At 40.6% G+C, this 25,214-nt stretch overlaps 1 protein-coding gene across 4 annotated transcripts in view; it reads right to left on the bottom strand.

Moving 5' to 3' along the window:
• Positions 1-12,683: 12,683 nt before the first annotated feature.
• The window catches only part of AADAT (aminoadipate aminotransferase), a 30,185-nt gene continuing 17,654 nt past the window's right edge, over positions 12,684-25,214 (bottom strand). For 3 of the 4 annotated variants that reach the window (XM_024246494.2, XM_002815290.6, XM_009240454.4), the window contains 8 exons: positions 23,024-23,089; positions 21,588-21,670; positions 21,035-21,131; positions 19,785-19,846; positions 18,869-18,933; positions 17,164-17,270; positions 14,335-14,436; positions 12,684-13,412 (listed from right to left, as the gene is read on the bottom strand). In XM_024246494.2, coding sequence (XP_024102262.1) covers positions 13,371-13,412; positions 14,335-14,436; positions 17,164-17,270; positions 18,869-18,933; positions 19,785-19,846; positions 21,035-21,131; positions 21,588-21,670; positions 23,024-23,089 — 624 coding nt within the window. In that variant the 3' untranslated portion in view covers positions 12,684-13,370. The remainder of the gene's footprint in view (positions 13,413-14,334; positions 14,437-17,163; positions 17,271-18,868; positions 18,934-19,784; positions 19,847-21,034; positions 21,132-21,587; positions 21,671-23,023; positions 23,090-25,214) is intronic. The other variant, XM_054554719.2, reaches the window with a different exon arrangement.

Here is a 25,214-nt window from a genome sequence, read left to right on the forward strand (position 1 = left end):
AGGGGCTCAGGTCTAAGAAACAAAGTTCAGATGCAAGTTCTTGGGTGTCAGTTTCAGTTCCCAGACTTTCGCTCCACCTTCTCCTTATTCCCAAGAATACCAAATTATGCACATCCTGTCTGCTCTCCCCAAACTTACTGAGCATGTTGAAATTAAATTGTACCCTGACGACTTGAAAATCTTTTTCATGATTAAACAAATATTTATGGAACACTTTCCAGGTAGCAAGAACTTGCTAAATACTGCATTTAAAAAGATGAATGTGCTTTCCAAATGCTTAATTTGCACCATGAACACCGCTTATTCAGGATTGCCAAGAGAGACCCATCCAGCAGAGGTATCTATCAACTCTATTGAGGAAAAAAAGGCAAACACGAGAAATTTCAGGCACGTGAAGTTTGTAAGATCAAGAAAGGTAAAAAAGAAATCTTGAGAAATTCAAATGTGACATTATGTAATAGCCAGGAAAGTTACTTTGTTGTTGGGATTAAAATAGTTAAGAGATTTTTGTGAACTTCTTCTGGACATGGGCTCGTTTCCTGATCTTGTATTTCCAGCACCTCTCACAGTAGCTGCATATAGTTAGCACTTAATTAACATTTATTGAACTAATTGCCTCACTTGCTCTTGCTTACTGAAACAGTCATAATCATTATCCCCTTCATCTAGCAAATACAAAGTTAGGCGGAATGCGCACAGACTAAGTAAGAAACAGACAAGTGAAGCTGGAGAAGCTTCAAATGTTTGGAGGACGCCTGGGGCATTTCTCCCCAGGCTCCAGATGAATTCTGTAGTGCTAACGGTGATGCAGGAAACTCGGAGTCCCTGGGATTGCAAAGTCTGTCTGCCAAGGAAGGAGCTCTTCAAAGTACATGAGAAAGGAAAACGAGAATAAAAAATGGATTTGGCAATAAAGATGAGGGAGAAATTCATACATCACATCTCAGTGGACCTTTTAACTGCTGATAATAGACATGTATAGCAGAGTCTTCTAAGGCTCACAAATAACAACAATGACGCTATGTGCTTTGCATGCATTACCTAAGTTAATGTTCAAAACAACTGGAAGCAGATTTGCCCCATTTTACAAATGAGGAGGAAACCGAGGTTCCGGGAGGTTGCTAGCTGCTCGGTGCAAGAGGCCTAGATTTCTGCGTATCTCGGCTTTCAACATGCCTTTCTCACTAAGCTTAATTATTTCTAGCTTTTGATTTAAAGTGAGAGACTTGAGATTCTTCCTTTCACTTCAACACTTAGAGGTTATTGCAATATTCTTTATTTATTTATTTCTTTATTTTTTTTGAGACAGGGTCTTGCTCCGTCACCCAGGCTAGAGTGTGGTGGCACAATCTTGGCTCACTGCAGCCTCCACTTTCTGGGCTCAGGTGATTCTTTCATCTCAGCCTCCCAAGTAGCTGGGACTACAGGTGTGCACCAGCATGCTAGTTAATTTTTGTAGTTTTTGTAGAGACAGGGTTTCTCCATGTTGCCCAGGCTGGTGTTGAACTCCTGGACTCAAGTGATCTGCCTGCCTCAGCATCTTAAAGTGCTGGTATGACAGGCTATTGTAGGATTTTTTGATTGATTGATTGATTGATTGATTGATTGAGATGGAGTCTCATTGTGTTGCCCAGGCTGGAGTGCAGTGGCGCAATCTCAGCTCACTGCAACTTCCACCTCCCAGGTTCAAGCGATTCTCCTGCCTCAGCCTCCCAAGTAGCTGGAATTACAGGCATGTGCCACGATGCCTGGCTAGGTGGTGCCACGATGCCTGGCTAGGTGTATTGTTTTGTTTCTGTTTTGTATTTTTAGGAGCAGTTTGTATTTTTGGTATTTTTAGGAGAGATGGGGTTTCACCATGTTGGCCAGGCTGGTCTCAAACTCCTGGCCTCCAGTGATCCACCCACCTTAGCCTCCCAAAGTGTTAGGATTATAGGCATGAGCCACTCTGCCCGGCCGGTATTGTGGGATTCTTATTTGGCCTAATTTCAATATTGTTGCGTCTCAGAAAATAGGGAGGCCTGAGGAGAGAGTTGGGGAAATGGCTGGTCTGTGAAACAGTACACACATAACATTTATTGATGAAGTTTACTATCTTACAGGGGCACAGTTCATGGCACCCCCCAAAATTACAATAGAAATGTCAAAGACAATTATCAAGCAGCATAACATATATAATAATAATTAAAAAGTGAAATATTGTGAGAATTACCCAAATGAGACACAAAGACACAAAGTGAAGGCATGTGGTTGGAAAAATGGTGCTAATGCAGAAGGTTGCCACGAACCTTCCATTTGTAAGAAATGCAGTCTCTGCAAAGTGTTATAAAGTAAAGCTCAATAAAGTGAGGCAGCCCTGCACACTCCTTGTTTTCTCTGCAGCTGCCACACTGGTCTCCTGCCTGTTGCTGGGCTGCTGAATTGAGGAAGCTCAAACTTGCTTTTGGGCCTTGCTCTTCCCTCAGCCACCACTTGTCCAACATGAGTCTTTGTTCACCTTCTCACTTTCTCAATGCGGACTGAACTACCACCCCACTGAACACTGCGACATGCCCCTCCCCTGCACTCCCAGACCCTCTTCTTTACCCTCTCCAACCCATCATGGTCCTTTTACACTTCTAACAATCCTATGCAATCCACTTATTTATTATGCTTATTCCTTTTTTTTTTTTTTTGAGACAGAGTCTTGCTCTATTGCCCAGGCTGAAGTGCAGTGGTGTGATCTTGGCTCACTGCAACCTCCGCCTCCTGGGTTCAGGCAATTATCCTGCCTCAGCCTCCCAAGTAGCTGGGATTACAGGCATGCACCACCAGGCCCGGCTAATTTTTTGTATTTTTAGTAGAGACAAGAGTTCACCATGTTGGTTAGGCTGGTCTTGAACTCCTGACCTCAAGTGATCCACCTGCCTTGGCCTCTTAAACTGCTAGGTTTACAAGTGTGAGCCACTGTGCCCAGCCTATTATGCTTATTACTTATGGGCTTTCCCCATACTCGAATGTAAGCTCCACGATAACAAGGACCTATTCACTGATAGTTCACAAACACTCAGAATGATTCCTGGCAATGTGGGCATCCATACATACAGTTTGAATAAACATATCCTTTTGTTAGCAAATAAAAATGGGATTGTATTGTAGAAACTGCTTTATAAAGACTCTTTGGCCTCATATTTTTTGAATGTGTTCTCATGTCAATAGACATATGATTCAAATATTTTTTCTATCCGCATCATGGGCTACTACTGTATATCAGTTTTCATCAGTTAATGTTTAATCAATCAAGCAATTAATTTGCTTTCATGGTAACCTTTTTTAAAAACAGCTTTATTGAGATGTAATTCACATACCATAAAATCCACCCATTTAAAATGTACAATTCACCTGTAATCCCAGCACTTTGGGAGGCCGAGGCTGGTGGATCACCTGGGGTGAGGAGTTCAAGACCAGCCTGGCCAACATGGTGAAACCCCTTCTCTACTAAAAATACAAAAAAAATTATCTGGGTGTGCTGGTGAGTGCCTCTAATCCCAGCCATTCGGGAGCCTGAGGAAGGAGAATTGCTTGAACCTGGGAGGTGGAGGTTGCGGTTAGCTGAGATCGTGCCGTTGCACTCCAGCCTGGGCAACAAGAACGAAACTCCATCTCAAAGAAATTAAAAAAAAAAAAACAAATAATAAAGTGTACAATTCCATGGCAACACATATCTATTGAGAGCAAGACATCTGCACTGCAATCAGCTCTGAGGTTACAGCTGTGAAGATACACAGTTCTTGCCCTCACAGAGATTATGGTCTGTGGGGAGAAGGGGACAGGCAGAAATTAACAAATACTTGCACAAATAATTACTTCTTATTGTGGTAAGTGCTACATAGGAAAAGAGACAGCATGTCCTATGTGTAATTAACAGAAGACCCTAACTAGTCTTAGGGCCCAGGGCAGGGTCCTGCCAGGAAGTGGAATTTACGCTGAGCCCTGTAGGATGAGTAGGAGTCAGGCAGGCAAAGGTAGAACGGCTGGTGGGGAGACTGGAAGGTTGTTGTGGATGGGTATGTAGGTTGTTTAATTATTTCACTAATAAATGCAGTAATAAAGGGCCTTAAATTATTTCCTTAAGGCAAATCCCTAGAACTGATATTGCTAGGTTGAGATGTATGCAGATCCATCCTCCCTTCCTCTCTTTTTTTTTTCTTTTTTCTTAAACCTTTCCTATGTATTACATTGCTGGAAGGGTGGTGGTTTAGGTGTCTAGGGAATTCCAAGTCTCCTACTATTTTGCTGCTTCCTTCTCAAGATGATTCAGACAGGATTCCAGGAGCCTTGGAAAATGAGACCCTATGGGAAATCTTTGCAAACTGAGGCTGGCAGGTAGCTGCAATGCCTCAAGTATAAACAGCATCGAAAATGCTGAACATTCAAATCAGGTTCCATTAGATCTGAAGTGTAGCGAGAAATCTTCTCCTCCTCCTCCCTCTCCCCCCACTTCCAGTCTCGCTTTGGAGTGCAGTGCTGCGATCTTGGCTCACTGCAACTTCTGCTTCCTGTGTTCAAGCAATCCTCCCACCTCAGCCTCCTGTGTGTGCACCGCCACACCCAGCTAAATTTTTTTTTTTTTTTTTTTGGTACAAAAGGGTTTTCCCATGCTGGCCAGAGAGCTCAAGCGATCGCCTGCTTTGGCCTCCCAAAGTGCTGGGATTACAGGCATGAGACACCATGCCTTGACTATTTTCTCTTTACCTAGTTTCTTTCTTAAATGGAAAGTCATTGAAGAACTCTATTAGGTTCTAATTTTGATTGCTTTTTCAGTGACTCTGATGAACACATTATTGTAGTATTGAGAGGTGACAGCGTGCTGGCAGTCGTGACAGCGTGCTGGCAGTCCTCACAGCCCTCGCTCCCTCTCCGCGCCTCCTCTGCCTGGGCTCCCACTTTGGCGGCACTTGAGGAGCCTTCAGCCCACCGCTGCACTGTGGGAGCCCCTTTCTGGGCTGGCCAAGGCCGGAGCCGGCTCCCTCAGCTTGCAGGGAGGTGTGGAGGGAGAGGTGCCAGCGGGAACCGGGGCTGCGCGCGGCGCTTGCGGGCCAGCTGGAGTTCCGGGTGGGCGTGGGCTTGGCGGGCCCTGCACTCGGAGCAGCCGGCCGGCCCTGCCGGCCCCGGGCAATGAGGGGCTTAGCACCCGGGCCAGCGGCTGCGGAGGGTGTACTGGGTCCCCCAGCAGTGCCAGCCCACCGGCGCTGCGCTGGATTTCTCGCCGGGCCTTAGCTGCCTTCCCGCGGGGCAGGGCTCGGGGACCTGCAGCCCGCCAAGCCTGAGCCTCCCACCCACTCCGTGGGCTCCTGTGCGGCCCAAGCCTCCCCGATGAGCGCCGCCCCCTGCTCCAGGGCGCCCAGTCCCATCGACCACCCAAAGGCTGAGGAGTGCGGGCGCACGGCAGGGGACTGGCAGGCAGCTCCACCTGCAGCCCCTGTGCGGGATCCACTAGGTGAAGCCAGCTGGGCTCCTGAGTCTGGTGGGGACGTGGAGAACCTTTATGTCTAGCTGAGGGATTGTAAATACACCAAGCGGCACTCTGTATCTAGCTCAAGGTTTGTAAACACACCAATCAGCACCCTGTGTCTAGCTCAGGGTTTGTGAATGCACCAATGGACACTCTGTATCTAGCTACTCTGGTGGGGACTTGGAGAACCTTTGTGTCCACACTCTGTATCTAGCTAATCTAGTGGGGAGGTGGAGAACCTTTGTGTCTAGCTCAGGGTATGTGAATGCACCAATGGACACTCTGTATCTAGCTACTCTGGTGGGGACTTGGAGAACCTTTGTGTCCACACTCTGTATCTAGCTAATCTAGTGGGGAGGTGGAGAACCTTTGTGTCTAGCTCAGGGATTGTAAACGCACCAATCAGCGCCCTGTCAAAACAGACCACTCGGCTCTACCAGTCAGCAAGACTTGGGTGGGGCCAGATAAGAGAATAAAAGCAGGCTGTCCAAGCCAGCAGTGGCAACCTGCACAGATCGCCTTCCACACTGTGGAAGCTTTGTTCTTTCACTCTTTGCAATAAATCTTGCTATTGCTCACTTTTTGGGTCCACACTGCTTTTATGAGCTGCAACACTCACCGCGAAGGTCTGCAGCTTGACTCCTGAAGCCAGCGAGACCAGAAGCCCACCGGGAGGAATGAACAACTCCAGACACCCCGCCTTAAGAGCTGTAACACTCACCGCGATGGTCTGCAGCTTCACTCCTGAGCCAGTGAGACCACGAACCCACCAGAAGGAAGAAACTCCGAACACATCCGAACATCAGAAGGAACAAACTCCAGACGCGCCACCTTAGGAGCTGTAACACTCACCGCGAGGGTCCATGGCTTCATTCTTGAAGTCAGTGAGACCAAGAACCCACCAATTCCGGACACGGTATCTGGGCAGTCTAGGTATTTAAGTACTAAGTGGTACTGAAATTATGACCATTTTGCAGGTTAGTACTGAAAATTTCAATTTCAGTTTTAAATTCCAAATAAAAAAAGACACGAAGTCGTTTACAAGAAGCACATGAAATACAATGGAAATTGAAAAATCTGAAAGCAGGAATAAGAAAAGGAAAAGCAAATTGGCCAAATCATATTAAAAAGAGAAATAAGATGAGTTACATATTCAAATTATATGAGAGGAGGAGGCATGTAATACTTATTTTACCTTAAATTCATTGAGTGGCCTTTTTATGTTCAGTTTTTCTTGAAAAAATAGTTTTGCTTCTCTCCTCAGACATCTTTGTGAATTGCCCTTCACTTTAGTTAGGTCTTGCCTTAAATGCCAAGACATCAGAGTTCTCTCCTATCACACTAGTTAAAATAGAGAGTCTGTCTCCAGAATCCTACATGGTCTTCCAGCTTCTACCTTTGTTCTTTCTGATCCGTTCTCTATGCTGGAGTTAGAGTGCTCTTTTGAAACCCAAGTCAGCCCATGCTGTTCTGCTGTTTATTTATTTATTTAGAGATATCATTCAGGCTGGAGAGCAGTGGCTTGATCTCTGCTCACTGCAACCTCAGCCTCCTGGGTTCAAGCGATTCTCCTGCCTCAGCCTCCCAAGTAGCTGGGACTACAGGCGTGCACCACCATGCCTGGCTAATTTTTTTTTGTACTTTTAGTAGAGATGGCATTTCACTATGTTGGCCAGGCTGGTCTTGAACTCCTGACCTTGTGATCTGCCCACCTCGCCCTCTCAAAGTGCTGGGATTACAGGTGTAAACCACTGTGTCTGACCTGTTCTGCTGTTTAAAACCCTCCAATGGCTTCCAGTTTCCATTAGAATAATTCGGACACTCACGTGGCCTGTAAGGTTTTACCTAGTCTGGCCACCATCTTGCTCCTATCTCTGACTTTTCTTCTTTTACCACTTTCCTGTTGTTGTGAGCTGAATTATGTCTCCCTACCTCCCAAATTCATGTTTTGAGGTCCTCACCCCCAATACCTCAGAATGTGACCTTATTTGGAAATGATTGTTGCAGATGTAATTAGTTAAGATGAGGTCATACTGGAGTAGAATGGGTCCCCTAATCCATTATGATTGGTATCCTTGTAAAAAGGGGAAATTTGGACACAGACACGCACTCAGGGAGAATGCCTCATGAAGACTGGAGTGATGCTGCCACAAGCCAAGGAAATACCAAGCCTAGGAGATGGCCTGGAACGGATCCTTCCCTACACCTTCAGAGGGAGCATGGCCCTGCAGGCACCTTGATCCTGGACTTCAAGATTCCAGAACAGTGAGACAAGAAATTCCTGTTGAGCCACTCAGTTTGTGGTACTTTGTTACAGCAACCCTAGTGGACTATCACACCTCTATTTGCTCTTTAGCATTCTGGACTGTTATGGTTCCTCAAACAGGTCAGATGTAGTTCCTCCTCAGGGGTTCTGCATTGCAAGTTCAGGCTGCCTGGTATCTTTGCACAAGTATTTGCACGGCCCACTCCCTTGCTGCTCTCTGCTCAAATGCCACTTGTTCTAGGGGTCTTCTCTGGGCCCTCTATTAAAAACAGCACCCAGGCTGGGCGCGGTGGCTCACACCTGTAATCCCAGTACTTTGGGAGGCCGAGGAGGGTGGATCATGAGGTCAAGAGATTGACACCATCCTGGCCAACATGGTGAAACCCTGTCTCTACTAAAAATATAAAAATTAGCTGGACATGGTGGTGGGCGCCTGTAATCCCAGCTACTCGGGAGGCTGAGGCACAAGGATCACTTGAACCTGGGAGGCGGAGGTTGCAGTGAGCCGAGATCACACCACTGCATTCCAGCCTGGCGACAGAGCGAGACTCCATCTCAAAACAAACAAAAAACTAAAACAGCACCCCTGCCCTTTCATGCTCTATCCCTTTACTCTGTATTATTTTTTCTGTGGCACTTCACATATGATGTACTTTAATACATTTTACTGTCATCCCTCACCAATCCCACACCGCAAATATAAGCTCCATGAAGGTAAAGAATTTCTTTAATTTGTTCACTGGTATATGCTGAGTCTAGAGTAATAGGCACTTAATAAATATTTGCTGAATGAATGAGTAAAATATGTAAATAAAGGCTAGGCATGGTGGCTCACACCTGTATCCCAGCACTTTGGGAAGCAGAGGCGGGTGGATCACTTGAGGTCAGGAGTTCAAGACCAGCCTGACCAACATGGTGAAACCCCATCTCTCCTAAAAATACAAAAATTAGCTGGGCATGGTGGTGGGCACCTGTAATCCCAGCTACTTGGGAGGCTGAGGCAGGAGAATCACTTCAACCTGAGAGGTGGAGGTTGCAGTGAGTTGAGATCATGCCATTGCACTCCAGCCTGGGTAACAGAGTGAGTCTGTCTCAAAAAAAAACAAAAACATACACACACACACACACACACACACACACACACACACACACACACATACACACATATATGTGAAAATTTAAATCCTGAAGCTTGGAACTAGGGTTAACTGTGAAGGCATGCTAACCAATACATTCCTTTTTAAAATGAGATATTCCTAGTTACCACAGGGTCCTAGAGAAAGAGTATGGTTCTGGACTTCAGAGAACTTAAAATGTTAATAAACACACATCACTAGTGAAAATTATATGACCGGTTGATATTTCACTTTCATTAAGACTTTAGATTCTGTAAAATAATTAAACCTACTTTTGATAAAGTTAATACTTCCTACCCACTGAGTATTTAATTAGTTGTGTTAGAAAAGAAATTGGAAGATATACTATGCTCTACACGAATTATAAGGGAAAGCATCTCACGTGCAGGGAAGGAAATTCTTAAAGTGGACAAATAGTCAAATTTAAATTAAAAGAAAACTATGCCAAGTGACAACTGCTCCATTATTGGCCACCTTGAAATTGCCATGTTGAATGCCGCCAGGACCAGCTACTCCAGCTGCTTGAAGTCAATGTAGACCACGACCAGGGAGACCATGGCTTCCACACACAAGCTAAGCAGACTAACAGTAGGAAACCCATGTAATTTTTGTGCAGGCCCACACTGATGGTGACTGCACGGATGTGACTTTCAATGTGATTCCTATTGCTTGGTAGTAGCCCCTTTGCCACTGATATTTATATATTTTTACCATTGCCTTTAGGAATCTCTGTCCAACTGAAAAAGGGATCATGTCACCAGTTCACTTAAGGTGTTAAATGTATTTGTAAATGATAAAACAGTCATGTTATAGAATATTTTGAAAATAAGGAAAAAAATTACCCAACTGTTACCATTTTGGTAATGTTTTCTGTGTTCGCATAGTTGTAATTAAACTATGGCTATGCTTCTTCTTTTTTTCTTTCTTTCTTTCTTTTTTTTTTTTTTTTTTTTAAGGTGAGACGGAGATTTACTCTTGTTGCCCAGGCTGGAATGCAATGGCGCGATCTCGGCTCACTGCATCCTCCGCCTCCCAGGTTCAAGCGATTCTCCTGCCTCAGCCTCCCGAGTAGCTGGGATTAAAGGCATGTGTCACCACGCCCGGCTAATTTTGTATTTTTAGTAGAGACGGGGTTTCACCGTGTTGCCCAGGCTGATCTCGAACTCCTGACCTCAGGTAATCCGCCTGCCTCGGCCGCCCAAAGTGCTGGGATTACAGGCGTGAGCCACTGCACCTGGCCAACTATGGCTATGCTTCTTATACCCTGGGTTTTCTTTCCTATTATACTCATTTTTACCTTACCGCCTCATCATAGAATGAATAATACTGCTTCATAATGGTGTTTTAGTGGTTGCCTCAAATTCAGTTAAGTGGATGAACCATAATTGACAACATTTTCCTATTGTGAGACCTTTAGTCACAACACCTCTGCCCCTGTCCCCAGCTTTCTGCTATTTTAAACTGCAATTGCTATCTTCACATTTTTAAAGCATCTTCCATAGTTTGCATAATTCTTTACTACAAATGTCTAAAAGTGGGATCCTTGGCAGGGAGGAAAGGGTTAACCGAGCGAATCTAGGCCACTTAAACCCACACATTACCAAGGAATGGGGATTTTCATGACTGGCCCTTGGCTGGCTCCTTGGAACTGAGCCCTTGCAATATTCTGGCTGATAAGAGCATTTGGCCTGCTGGGAGGTCTTCAGCCATACTGTACTCCATTTAGTTTTTCCATTTAGTTTATCCTAACAATGAGATTTACAGTGAACACCTGCGTTCCCTCTGTGGGTTGCAGCTTCGGTAACTGAGGTCAGCCATGCAGGCACTGTATGCATATGTGATGGCCATTAAGAAAAACTCGGGGCCACCAGTCTCAGGTGAGGTGAGGTGTGGTTGCATGTCTTATCACACATCCTTGCCGGAGGAATTAAGTACATCCTTTGGGACCTCACGGAGACTCTACTGAGACAGGAGACTTGGAAACTTGTGCCTAGAAGTTTCCTCCAGACTTTGCTCCATGCACAATCACAGATGAGTCCATTTAGTAAATCGTCAAGCTTGGAGACCCTTGACACCCCTGGCTATACTGATGGGCATCAGTTGCAGATAATGAAAACTACTCTAGCTGATTAAAGCAAAAAGTGTTTATCATCATGTATTCTATGATTTCCAAAATTGTTGAAAATTGTTTACTAGCATGTATTCTGTGGTTTCCAAAGATGCTGGAATTGCTAAAAATGTAGAGATTCCAGGAACCATTTCTAGCACCAGCATTTCACCGCTTCTGCCAGAATTAGAAAGCCACCAAACTAATAAGCTATTTGCTATAAAAATCATACTGCCTTAGCTAGGATCCATGTCAGCAAAACACGTGCCTTACATCTTACCTTGCTGCCCTCTTAACTCAGCTCTGAATCCAGGCATCTGAATGACAGCCATATCTGACACTGTAGCTGCAGGGGCATCTGCAAATGGAGCATTTTGCATTTACAGTGCTCAAAGATACAAGCAGGAAATTAGAATTTATGCTGAGTGAACTAATCCACAGTATCTAACACATTGCATTCAAGTGTATGAACATTTTAACGTTTCTTGGTAGACACTGCCAAACTGCTTTTCCAGAAGGTTGGAGAAATTCACAATGGCAACAGCAATGAATAACGCTGCATTTTTCCAACACTTTATAGTTTCCTAATGAGGGAAAGATAATCTCAGCAGACAAAAACAAACACTAAGGCATAAGGCACTGTGTGTGCCCACTCTTTTTCTTGCTGTTTCCTTTGAAGAAACAGATTTCTTAAGATTGTGGTGAGGAATAATCCCTTGCTTGAAAGCTGCAACTATAAGTCAATTTACAAATCAACTATTCCATGATGCTGACTTAAAAACAAACAAAACCAAAGCAAGGCACTCATCTATGCAATGCTGGGCGAAGCAATTTTGGTTATTGTTGAAAAGTACTGAATAAAGTATGGGGAAGGCTTATTTTACTTTTATAAGTCTCTCTAATTTATAATTTTCTGTTCCCACAGTGAAGAGAATTGTCAGGTTCCTCATCTTGGTCCTCCTCCAGGCCCTGCGTCTCTTCAATCGGTCCTACATAATTACCACTGGTTGCCTTAGAAATAGGGATTTGGGCTTGGGGTCAGCTGCTTTGATCTTTGAGGTTGAGATTTCTGCTTGAGAATTTTAGCTGTTTAAAGATGTAACATCTCATCCAGACGTGCAGGAAAATAATAACTGTGATGGAGATGTTTATATACACAAGGGATGGCATAAATAATAATGACATAAACTTCCTAATTCCTCAAAGATACTTACAACTTTACAACTATTGGGTCATAGAACACTTCGTCAATTTGTTAAACAGAAAATGAATAGAAAACGAATACAGGGTATTTATGATATACTGTCACAATGAGATCCTATTCTAGATATTACATGTGTGTGCAGAGAACATTGCAAAGGAAGCATGCTAAATGCTTATAGCAGTTATCAGCAGGGGTGAGACAGTGAGTGGCTTTTACTTTATTCCTTGTACATTATGGATTGTTTAAAAATTCTAAAATGAGCATATCTTACTTTAATAAAGATTTTAAAAGGTGAGAAAAAATCACTAAAAGGTATTTCCTAATACCTTAAAGGGTTGCAGTAGATTTAAATTACATAATTGATAAGAACGTATTTTTGTCAATTATGTAGTATTATGAAAATACAATGTAGTAAATTTTCCTAAGTCCACGATCTCCCCTCCTTACTTAGAATTAATGGGTCTGATGCCTTTAGGTATGTTTAGTTTAAGAATTTTATTTTAAAGGAATTTCTGTGGCATAACATAATGTTTATGGTACTTTTACTAAAAGTCATTTATAATGACCAAATTATAACAATTTTTGCAATAAGCTCTCATTAAATTTTCCTAAAAGTAGAAAAAGTACACATTATATACCATTTTGAACTTAATTACTTCTTTAAAATCTCAAAATAATTCAGTGTAAAATGTTAGTTTCAAAGACAATTTATGGGAAATTATAAAGCAACTACAAAGTTCTTTATAATAAATCCAAGATAAAAGTCATTTTTTACAGGTCGAAAATTTTTCAAAATGCCTAAGTGGATTATAAATACAGTTTGGCCATCTGATGAATTTAGAGGCACTTTAAAAGGTGTCTAGTTGAACTACTACAGATAGGACATGTTTGAGGAAATTTAATCTGTAAGTCTAATACCAGTGTTCCTGCCAAAACAAGAAATTTATTGGAAAAATCCATGAGCAGCATGATTAGTTTGATTTCTTTCTTTCTCTTTTTTTTAGAGACAGGGTCTTGTTCTGCCACGCAGGCCAGAGTGCAGTGGTGTGATCGTAGCTTACTGCAGCCTTGAATTCCTGGGCTCAAGTGATCCTCCCTCCTCTGCCTCCCAAAGTGCTGGGATTATAGGTGTGAGCCACCATGCCCAACCTAGTTTAATTTCTTCATAAAGATTCTTTTATAAGTTGTGCTAATACCTGGAAGGCCTAAAACAAAAAAAATTAGAATTAATTAATTTAGGATACTATATTGGAAAACTCTGTAATAACTTTAAAAATCCAAACAAAGAGTATCTGTCTAAGGTTGAGAGACGGCATTGAAAAGTCAAGTTTAATGTCAACTTTGTCTGTGCAGGATGCCATCAATGTCTATTAAAATATGAAGACTGAAGTACATCAGATTTTCAGGATTTTTTTTTTGTTGTTGTTCTTGTAGCCTTCAAGATCATTTTCCATTTTATCCATAACATGGAGTATTTTAGATTTTACATAATCTCTCACCTGCGTTTTATATAGATTCAATTGCCCAACTCCACTAATACATTAAAACAGAAAGAACTTATGAAAAACACATTTAATGACATGAGAAAGCAAGTAAATAAAGAACATGTCAAAAATGTCCCTTTCCAAGGATAAATATAAACTCTTCTCAAGGTTAATGGCACTGTTCAATTTATAGCTCTTCTGTTTGATTTCCACACACACAGCTTATTTTGGTTAAAGCTAGATTGTGATTAAGAATATAATTCTATTTAACCCTTGATGATACTTTTTTCTTCAGAGAAAGAGACTGACAGCCATCATGAATTTGTACTTCTGGCTCATGTTAATTCAATAAAGGAAGGAAAGAAGTTTTCCTCATAACATGACAATTTACCCAGCTCAGTAGGTTGTGATACATTATTCATGCAGACAATAAATTTGAACTCCAATTTAGTCTCATTTCTATAGAAGTCTAGCAACAAAGTAAAATGGGTCTTTTAATGATAGTTCATGACTGGTCAACAAATATCTGAATTTTAGAAACCCAAACAGATATTAAGTAATATTCTAATTCACAAAATATACACATGCATTAAAAAAATAAAACTGCTAGCTAGTATTACTCTGAGGAGAATACTACACTCACCACATCCATCTGTTCCGGAGAAGCTGAAGAGAAGGATGCTCTCAAGTAAGGGCTAGGAGCTGAGCTATCGACGTAGAAAGCATTTCCAGGGAGCATTAATACCTAAGAGAGTTTGTGGAAGATAAGTAATGTACCACTAAAGAAAAACTCAAAGATAATATAGTTAAGCCTAATCTCGGAGTAGGGAAGGATGTTTTAAGTTTAAAAGCAGTTAAAGAAATCACAAGAAAAAATACTAATTTATATAAAAATTGTGTATGTCATACAATGAACAAAACTAAACATATAGAAACTGAAAAAATGTTCAGAATCAATATGGCAAATGCTATCTTTTCTCAAAATATCAGGAATACACGAAAACTGAGAACACTCAAATTTCAGCCTTAATGTAGAAAGGACAGCTTACTAAAGAAAGATAAACGGTAATAAATACAAACAAATGTTTAATCTAACGAGAAAAGTAATTTTTAAGTGAATAAGTCTGAAAGTTACTTTTAAGCTGGGGCCTGAAAGATAAATTACGTCAGGCAAAAAGCAGGGAGCAGTATTTGAGGGCAAAGATACACAGAGTAAAGGCCCTGAGATGGGAAGAAAATTGGTGCATTCAAAGAACTGAAAGGAGGTAAAAAAATGTAATGTATAAAATGAAGGAACAAAAGTATTATGTAAGCGTGTCAAGATGGGGTGGTCGGAACAGCTGCTGTTCTTGATGGCCACACAGGCAGACAGCTCACTGATTGTAAGCTCCATTTCCTCTTCTTCCTGGGCATCACATATACCCTATTCCCCAGCCTCTTTCTAGCTGTGTGTGACCATGAGAGCGAATCCTAACCAATGGATGTGAGTAGAAGCCAGGTAAGAGGTGTCTAAGGCTGGCCCATACAAATCATCCCGTGTGTGATCTGCCACGCTCTTTCCATTTTGTAGCCATCTTGGAATCCGTGTGTTGAAGAATGAAAAGCAACGAGATGTAAGAAACCCGGGTCTCTGAATCACTGTTGGAACACAGAGGACTGCAGGTCACATCTTAGAATTATATGTGAGTCAGAGATAAACTTCTATTGCTTATTAAGTCTTTGAGATTTTCAAGTTTATCTTCTATGGTGGTTAGGGTTGACTAGTATAATCATGATCTTCAAGAGCATTGAGTAACTGCTTGTTATACTGTCTGCTAAAACAAGAGGAGTTGGGAGTGACACGATTTGGAGTACTCTGGGCAAAAGATTTCAAGGCAGAAGATGGGTTTCTCTGTCCTGGTTAAAAATAAAATGAAAGCCATCATTTCTCCCAGTAGCAAGGAAAAGTTCTGGGATGTACTAGAAGCAAGGAGCTGAAAGAGAAGGGAGTGGTAATAATCTCTTCACAAGATAACCAACATCTGGGCTAACAAAGTGGGGATAAAGCTGGAGATTATTTAGAAAAGGTAAAAAAAGAACATGTAGCAGGATATATGGGATAAATGAAGAGGACTGAAGAAGAGTAGAGTAAAAACAAAGTCTATATCCTTAGCGCCTCGCTTAGACATACCTACAGATAACCACTTACCACATATTTTGAGGATAATGGCATTGACAGTAAAGATTTATTGTATCAAATTGATTTATTATACTACAATGCATTTATTTGAAGTAAGTCAATTGTTTATCAAGTACCTACTATGTGCTGTGATTAGGGTTAGAACAATTAATGAAGTCTGAGTCCTGCCCTCAAGTAAGATGGTTAAGAGAGGATAATAGCTTTCCCAAGGTGGTGGAGGTAGGACTGAAGTCCAGGCAGTCTGTCTCTAGATCTAACTTCTAGAGCACCTTGTCTCTTAGGCACTAGCATGGCACTTTGCCATCACCAATCCAATCTGTCCTTTAGTTCTTATGATTCAAGACAAAAGCGAATCTAGCAGTAGGTTTCAGTGTGTATAAAAGACTGACAAACATGCAAATGGCTTTAATTAATGGAGAAGGAATAATTTATCTGGTAAACTGGAAAGCTACACAGAAAAATATTTAGAATTTTCAGCTTACTTGATGCCCCCAATGAAATCTAAGTAGACTTATAATTTAAATATAAAAAGAGGAAAAAAAAGAAACCTAGAATACATTCTATGAGCTAATTTTAAGTGAAAAAAAAATCAGGATACAAACTTTTCTGTATAATTTTAACTATGTAACATAAGTGCACAGCCAAAATACTTTAAGAACAAGCTTTTCAAGAAACTATACTATAAATGGTCACAAAATCTGGGTGGTAAAATCATGGGCTATTTAAAAATTTTTCATTATGCTTTTATACATTTTCCAAGTATCCTACCATGAGTATACTTTATCTTCATCATCAGAAAAAAACCCTTCATTTTAAATACCAGTGGCTAATACTTACTGAGCACTGAGTATGTGCCACATACTAGTCTAAGGGCTTTACATATATTAACTCACTTAATCATCAGAGCAACCCTATGAGAGAGGGATTCTTATTACCTCTGTTTTACAGACAAAGCACAGAAAGGGTAACCTATTCAAGGCCACACATCCCCTAAGGGGTGGTGCTGGGATTCAAACCCAACAGGTGTGGCTCCAGAGACTACCCTCAGCCATTATGCTAATCAGTAGCTGAGATGAACAACTATATTTCCACTAATTTAGACCAGCTGGATAATTATGTAACCCAAAAACCTCTTATGATTTTGATAATGCAATAAAATATCTAATATTAGAACATTATGAGTTGGCTGGTGGGCAACAAGAAACATTTCTTTCCATTTCTATTCAAGTAAAATATTAAAGAAAAAGTATGACTTTTCCTTAGGTTTCCCAGCCCTTCACCTCCCAGTTTTACCCCCATCTTAACGGCCTTTTCTTCAATCAGTTCTTTTACATCATTAATGCCTTTAACTTTAATCCATAAAAACATTCCAGCAGCAGGAACATGCCATTCTGCCAAACCTACAAATGAAAGAAGAGAATAAATGTCTTCCAAAGTAAGGCATTTTGGATGATATCAAAGTGTGTTGTTAAATGGCATAAGTGTAGTAAGTAGAAACTAGTATTCCTAAAACAGTTCCTTCAATTATAGCATTTTTAAAAACATCATTTTGTGAGCCTTCAAAATTGATGTTCTGGGTTTCATTTCGAAGAGTTACTGTGGGTGAGGGAAGAAGGGAGAGGTAGGGTGGGCAAATGAATAGCTCGCGTGTGCATATTTACAATGTAGTCAGTCTTAGGGAAGTGCAAGAAATCCCACTCCTCTCTCCTTCACTTAGAACCACACCTAGACAAACATGGCTATTTCAATTTAGAAGAGGATTCTTCCATTATTTGTGGATTCTTCCAGCATTACAACAAATCCTAGTATTCTTGTAATAGTTTAGATGTCCAGTGGATTAGCATTTTTATCAGAATGTAATTAATTATGAAAAGAAATACTTAAAATTCAAGGATTCCAGAAGCGGTTGTGGGCTTTATGTTTCATTGAGTATTAGGATAGAGAAATCAAAAGCAAAGCATAATTATCTTTGATTTAAATTACTATCTTTTTTAAAAAAGAACTTGCTGTTGATTAAAAGTTTTTCTTCAGTACTATTATGCAAAGTGGTAAAATAGTGCTACTGTCAAAAAGATACTAATTCTTTTTTTTTTTTTTTTTTTGGATAGAGTTTTGCTTCACCCAGGCTGGAGAGCAATGGCATGATCTTGGCTCACTGCCACCTCTGCCTCCCAGGTTCAAGTGATTCTCCTGCCTTAGCCTCCCAAGTACTGAGATTACAGGTGTCCACCATCACGCCCAGCTAATTTTTATATTTTTAGTAGAGACGGGGTTTCACCATGTTGGCCAGGCTGGTCTGGAACTCCTGACCTCAGGTGATCCACCCACCTTGGCCTCCCAAAGTGCTGGGATTACAGGCATGAGCCACTGCACTCAGCCACTAATTCTGTTTTTACCAAGACTTTATAGAAAATAAGATAGGAGAGAAATAAGGAATTGCTATTTTTGGTTTTCCTATTATTTATATCAAAGGCATTTTAATAATATAATTAAAGCCATGTGATTAATTTGACCTTCATAATAAAAAAATGAATCTAAAACATTTTGCAATCAAGTTAGCAATAGATAATACTACAGAGATAAATGAGGTTAACGATTAGAAGGCAAATAATTTGTCAATAAGACATCTGTCTTTGTACAGCTTAGTTAGAGAAGAATGGTTTGACAATTTTACCCTTTGGGATAAAATTCTGAAATAACTAAAATTTTTGAAAATAGATATTATTAAGCTTTAAGTAAGTTAGTGGTTGATTTTTAGATGAATTTTTTTTTTTTAAATCACAAATTCTTTGCAGCAGACAGGTAAAGTGGATAGGAAGGCCTGTGCCCAGGTTTATCAAATGTTGCTTCTGAGATGATTTATGGTGTAATGTTTCCTTGGCAAGAATACTCCCGGACTGTTTCTTTTCCACCAGGATTGTTAGCAATATTCAGTGTTTATCCCCTGCTTTTACAGATGCTACTGTTTATCATGAGGACGAATGTACGTTCCACTCACCAGTTAACCACTTGTCTGCAGCTGCCAATATTGCATCCTTCTGGTTACTATAGAAATCAATAACCCTAGAAGAAGAAAACAATGAAATGGATGTGCTCAGTACATTGATTGCAGAAGCAAAAAAGTCTCCAGAGTCCAGGCTATAAGAATTTGTTTTCTATCTTGATTAAAATGTTGAATGCTTGATAGAAGAATGGAGCATATTTGTTTCACTTGTCTGGTGAAAAACTTTTAACCGCTGTGTTTTTTCTTTCATTGTAGAATAATTACAAAATAAAAATTCATAAAGAGAAGTCCATTTCTATGTAAAATATGGAACCTAGAAGTAGCAGGATCAATCTTTGTGTTTAGTTGTCTAAATACTGGTTCTCATCACTCAGGATAAAAGACAATACTATTGAAATAATGAATCACTGGTCTGGGAATGCGAATACCCCATTCCTCCTTATTTCTAAATGTCCTAGGAGGTACCACATTTACACAGCTAAAGTAATCCATAACTTCTACCAATATACAGACTATTTACGGAAATTATGTTCACCTTCATCTTTACTTGAGCCAAATCCTGTGTCATGTATCCTTCACAATTAATCATTATTAAATAAAATATTTATGTGTATGAATAGTTTACCCATTACATCATTTAAGTGAGTAAATCTTAACCTGGTGGGAATTTTGGACTACCATAGGAGTGGGTGGACACTGCTTTCAAACCACACCTTGGATGCTGAGAAGACTTGCTAGGTGAAGAGCTAATAAAATGAATAGACTTTTGACTTATTAACAGACCGTTCCTATTGTCTCTCCTTTCCCAGGATACTTAGGAAGGAAGAATAAATCAGTACTGTAGGTGATCTGTACTATGTTCACTGGGCTCCTATTTTGTTCATAAATATTTAAAGAAATGATACAATACCTGTCTACATGAGCCATGAAACCCTCTTCTCCCCATTCGTGTAGAAGCTGTGATATCATGAGCTAAAAGAAATAAAATCATAAATATCATGTTTCATCCCCTGAAAATGTAATTTTTGCCATATATAAAAGCAACTCACTTTTGATTACATGTAAACCACAATAAGATATAACAAGCTGAGCCTAGCTTATATAGTCAGTGATTTAAAACAAATGTCAATTAATAACAATGATAATACTAGTAAAAATAACAAATATTGATATAGTACTTGTTATGTAGCAGGCACTATTGTAAGATACTAATATATTTTACCAAATGTAATCTCTATAAATTTCTGTTTTACTAATGAGGCACAAGGGTTAACTTCTGAGTCCCACAGCCTGAATTCAGTCAGGCTATCCAGCTCCTGACCCGCGCTGTTAATTGCCATGCTATACTGCTTCTCTAAATATAAAAATGTACAGTAGATGTGTAAAGTTACATGACATATTGGAGATTTTCTATTTAAAATAGAAGTTCTAGGCTGGGTGCGGTGGCTCACGCCTGTAATCCCAGCACTTTGGGAGGCCCAACAGGAGCGGATCACCAGAGGCCAGGAGTTAGAGACCAGCCTGGCCAACATGGTGAAACTCTGTCTCTACTAAAGATACAAAAATTAGCTGGGCATAGTGATGCACGCCTGTAATCCCAGCTACTCAGGAGGCTGAGGCAGGAGAATCGCTTGAACCTGGGAGGCAGAGGTTGCAGTGAGCCAAGGTCATGCCACTGCACTCCAGCCTGGGTGACAGAGCAAGACTCTGTCTAAAAAAAAAAGGTTTAAAATGTTATAAATTGATAGTGAACTTCTATTGATAACAGATACAAAAAATATGAAAAAAAGTCTCCAACTCGGTAAAACATGGGGCCATCTGTACTTTATGGAACATACAATATCAAGCAAGTGTCCTATACTACACAAACTTTTCTATTCTAGTCATATTTTTGCAACCTGCGAGGTTGTGTTACAGAGGGATCCAATAATTTCTCAAAGTTTGTAAGGAAATTTACACATTCTCTTAAATTAATTTTACTTTATTTTAATTAAAATGCATTCCAACCCATTTCTTTAGGAAAGATTAGCATGTCTGCAAAGAAGGCAAACTATGAGTCACTAAACAGGTTTGGAGTTTCTGTTCTCTACCATCTATTTTTTTAAAAAATTCTAATCTGATTACAAAAAAAAAAAAATCGATGTCCTAAATTGTCCTTACCTGGTTAAAAGTGCTGGGGTGCAATGTTGAAACTTGTATGTGTAAAATAACTCTCTCTATTAAGGGTTTTGGACCAGTTAAAAATCCTATTCTCAACCTATGTCGAAAGAGAAAAGGCACGATACCAATTCCGTATTAACAATTAATACATATCACTTTCCTGATTTCATTAGACAGACAATTGTGACCTGGGGACAAAAGGATCTAGATAATTAAAACATTCTAATAAAACTACCTCTGATTTCAAAAACAAATTTAAGTGTACATTTAAAACAAGATTGACCATGTATTTCCAAATGTGCCCTTTCATAACTGATATCAAAAACCTGACTGATCCCACTACAACTTTAGATAAACAGCCAAAAATCTTTGACTACTGGAGGTCAATAAAGGGAAAAAAAGGCCTATGCTAATACTAATCATGAAACTGGTATTTTAAGACAAGTAGACTACAAGCATTTTAAGTGAAAAAAATTGTCTAGACTAAAAGATACTGAGGTACTATTTCTGGCTCTATTAGATCTGGCGTCAAGTTAGAGACACAGGGCCTTACCCAGAGGAAATGATTTTTGAAAAAGAGTCAGCTCTGATGACACGTCCATCAACATCCATGGAAAGAAATGTTGGTACCCTGAACTTAAAATGAAAAATAAAAAATACTGTTGGTCTGAAAGCTCTGTTAGTCACTGTATGATTATTTTGAATAGAGAGTAGACAGGAGATGGATTTGGATAACAACAGTACAAATATTCTCTTACCTTTATTTCAACCCTTTAACATGGAATACCAAACAAAAATGTATATTCTTTTATTAGCATCTGCTTGTCTTCATGGCTTTTCTGCCAAAAACACACACAAGGGCTTATTATTTGCTCCAGATGCCATTATTATGAACTTAGGGAAACTTCAAACAGGCCCTCTTTGCCCCAGAGGTTGAAATCCAGGATTAACAGACTTACAGGAGGGACTCAAGAAACACTAGTTTGAACAAGATCATAATGAGGATGGCCAGCAGCACTGAAGGGTGTTCAGAGAGAGAACGCTGATCCTTAGGACCGACAGAAAGAAAAATGATGAGAATGAAGATGAGAAATTAGTCAACATGAAAGACTGACTTCAACATTTACTTTAAAAGTAGCTACAAATGAGAAAGGAAATTTGCCGGCATGCTGATGGTGGGAGGCAGGAGGCAAAAGTGATGTTTTAGGAAACCCTGTAGAGAAATCAAGAGTTCTTATCTCTTCCCAGTATATTTAAGGGGCAAGCTGAATCCAAGTATATGTTCTTTGCAGCCCTGAGAGCAACGAAAGTGTTGGCTTTTGAAGAATCAGGCTTTGGTCTTAACATTATCATCATCTATCAGAAAAAAGTCATCATGAAAGGTAGCTCACATACATAATAGTGTGAGAATCAATCTAAATGCCCATTACTCTGCAATAAGATCCAGGACACAAATGACAGGGTGGCAAATGTGTGGTGCACTGCCTGTGATGCCTCCTCTTGTGTCCATCGGGGACACTGCTAACAGAGCACAGCCTCTTTCTCCTTCAGCTTGAGCAAGGCTTCCTAATCCTTCTCATACATCTTTCTAATCGGCCACCACCAAGACACAGAAGTCAACTGCCAAAGATGAAACTCAGTTCACATCCCTGGGTGATGTTTGAGGAGCTGTTAACTTGGATGTGGAGTTTAAGACGTCCATCAGCCCTGATTTACTCTGTTTGTCCCAGGGCCTGGTACAGAAAGCCAGCTACTATTTTGAAGGTAAGTAATTTCTGGAAAGAGCAGTAATACCAAAAAAGAAAGGTACTAATTCCATAATAAAACTGGAAGACTGAAAAGTAAAGTAGTAGCAAATTAATCATAATTGATTTACTTTCCATGTAAAAGTAGATTAGTTCTGACTCAGCAGTCAGCCTAATACCCAACACAGTGCAGTAACTTACAACTTATCTTCTAATAGTGAAGTAAGTTCACATCATCACTTACCTTGTTAAACTGGAGAAAATAGTAAGGATCATCTTCTATTATGAGGAAATCATATTTTCTTGCAAGCTAAAAAAGGTTGAAGTAATTGTTTATTTCTTAAAGTAATCTATTTCTTAAAAGTTATCTAAAATTAAATTCACTTGGAATTATAATTCTTTGTACTCATTCAAGGAACTACTGTGTGTCTATTGTCTTAGATAACGAGGATAAAAAGAGGAATAAGGCATTAAAGGCTCTTATTCTCATGGAAGTTAGATTCCAGGGGGAAAGACAGAATATACATAAGCCTGTGGAGCCTGTGGATCATGAGCAGAATAAACATTAGATGAATGGTTTTATTTATTTTGTTTTTTTGAGACAGAGTCGCGCTCTGTCGCCCAGGCTGGAGTGCAGTGGCGTGATCCTGGCTCACTGCAACCTCCACCTCCTGGGCTCAAGTGATTCTCCTGCCTCAGCCTCCCGAGTAGCTGGGATTACAGGCATGCACCACCATACCTAGCTAATTTTTGTATTTTTGGTAGAGATGGGGTTTCACCATGTTGGCCAGGCTGGTCTCAAACTCCTGACCTCAAGTGATCCACCCGCCTCAGCCTCCCAAAGTGCTGGGATTACAGGCATGGGCCACTGAGCCCAGCTAGATGGGTGGCTTTTAAGTGCTGGGCAGAGCATTATAACAGGTGAGGGAGAGAGTGACGGGGTAGCTATTTCAGGTTCAATCACTGAGAAGGCCTTCCAGACCAGGTAATATCAGAGCTTAAAATAACAGGAAGGAGTCAGTTGTGCAAATATCAAAGAAGAATCTAGACTGAGGGATGAATGAGGGCAAAGGTCCCATTCATTCAAAGGTCCCATTCAAGGTCAAGCAAAACGCTTGACATGTTTAAGGGCTAAAAAGGACAGTGCGGCTGCCCCAAGTGCAGCAAGAAGAATGATAGGAGAGAAGACTTGAGAACAGACCGACCATGTTACCTAGCTCTGCAAGGCAGATAAAAGAATTTGGGCTTTATTTTAACTGCAAAGAGAAACCACCGGAGGGCTGTAAACAGGAGAACCCAGAGCCGGGCTTTATACTGACATTTCTGCAGGGACAGATGTGGCTGGCTGCTGTGTGAAGAGTGTGACTGGTTAGAGCGCAGGGCGAAATGCAGATGGTGTAGTGAAGAAGGCATTGGAGGAGTCCAGTGAGGGCAGGCAGGGGCTCAGAAGATGGGGACAGTGATGACAACAGAGAAAAATGGATGGACTTGGATAAGCTCAGTGGTAGAGTCCACAGGAGAAGCTAGATGTGGGGGATGGGGGGCAAAGGAGGGAATGACAGGAATAAAGGGTAACCATTCATAGTTGCACTCTTTATGGAGATGGAGAATGTGAGAGGCTGTAGATCAGAGGTTTGGGGTGGGGCTGTGGAAAATCAGGAGTTCTATTTTGGGCATGTTAAGTGTGAAATGATTTTTAGACCTCTCTGTGGAGGTATCAGCAGAAAGTTGGATACAGAAGCCTGGGGCTGAGGGAAGAGGTAGGGGCCAGGCAATGTGCCAGTCACTGTGTACGTAACGGAATAGACAGCCACAAAACTGGACGAGGCTGTCTGGGGAATATGTAAACAGAGAAGAGAACTCAGGACAGAGCCTGGAAAGTACAAACATAAGAACATGACTGTGTATGTGTATGTGTGTGTGTGTATACATGTGTATATATAGATACACGTATATATATGTGTGTGTGTATATATATGTGTGTGTGTGTGTATACATATATATTTAGAGTTGGGGTCTTGCTATGTTGCATAGGCTGGTCTTGAACTCCTGGGCTCAAGCATCCTCCCACCTCAGCCTTCCAAAGTGCTGGGATTACAGGTGTGAGCCACTGCACCCAACCTGAGTCAATATTTTGAACCTAAAAATTTTCTAAGTAAAAGGAACTGGCTGAAATCTTTCCTATGATTCCACTGGATGTGACTAAATTCTATAGAGTTTAACATGGGTTTTGTATTTATTTTAAAAAGCTATTTGTAGTGAAAGGTTGGGGGCACAGTCAGGTACATAAAAGAGACTTTCTAAAAGGCACATTTCTCTTATTTTTCAAAAGATTTCTGGGGAGTTTAATATATGTTTGATACTTAAAAAAATGTTTATAGTGAAAAGCTAGGCATCACAGGTATCTCAAAGATTTTATGAAAGGGGAGCATGCC

Source organism: Pongo abelii, chromosome 3 (assembly GCF_028885655.2).
Source record: "Pongo abelii isolate AG06213 chromosome 3, NHGRI_mPonAbe1-v2.0_pri, whole genome shotgun sequence".
Classification (NCBI taxonomy): domain Eukaryota; kingdom Metazoa; phylum Chordata; class Mammalia; order Primates; family Hominidae; genus Pongo; species Pongo abelii.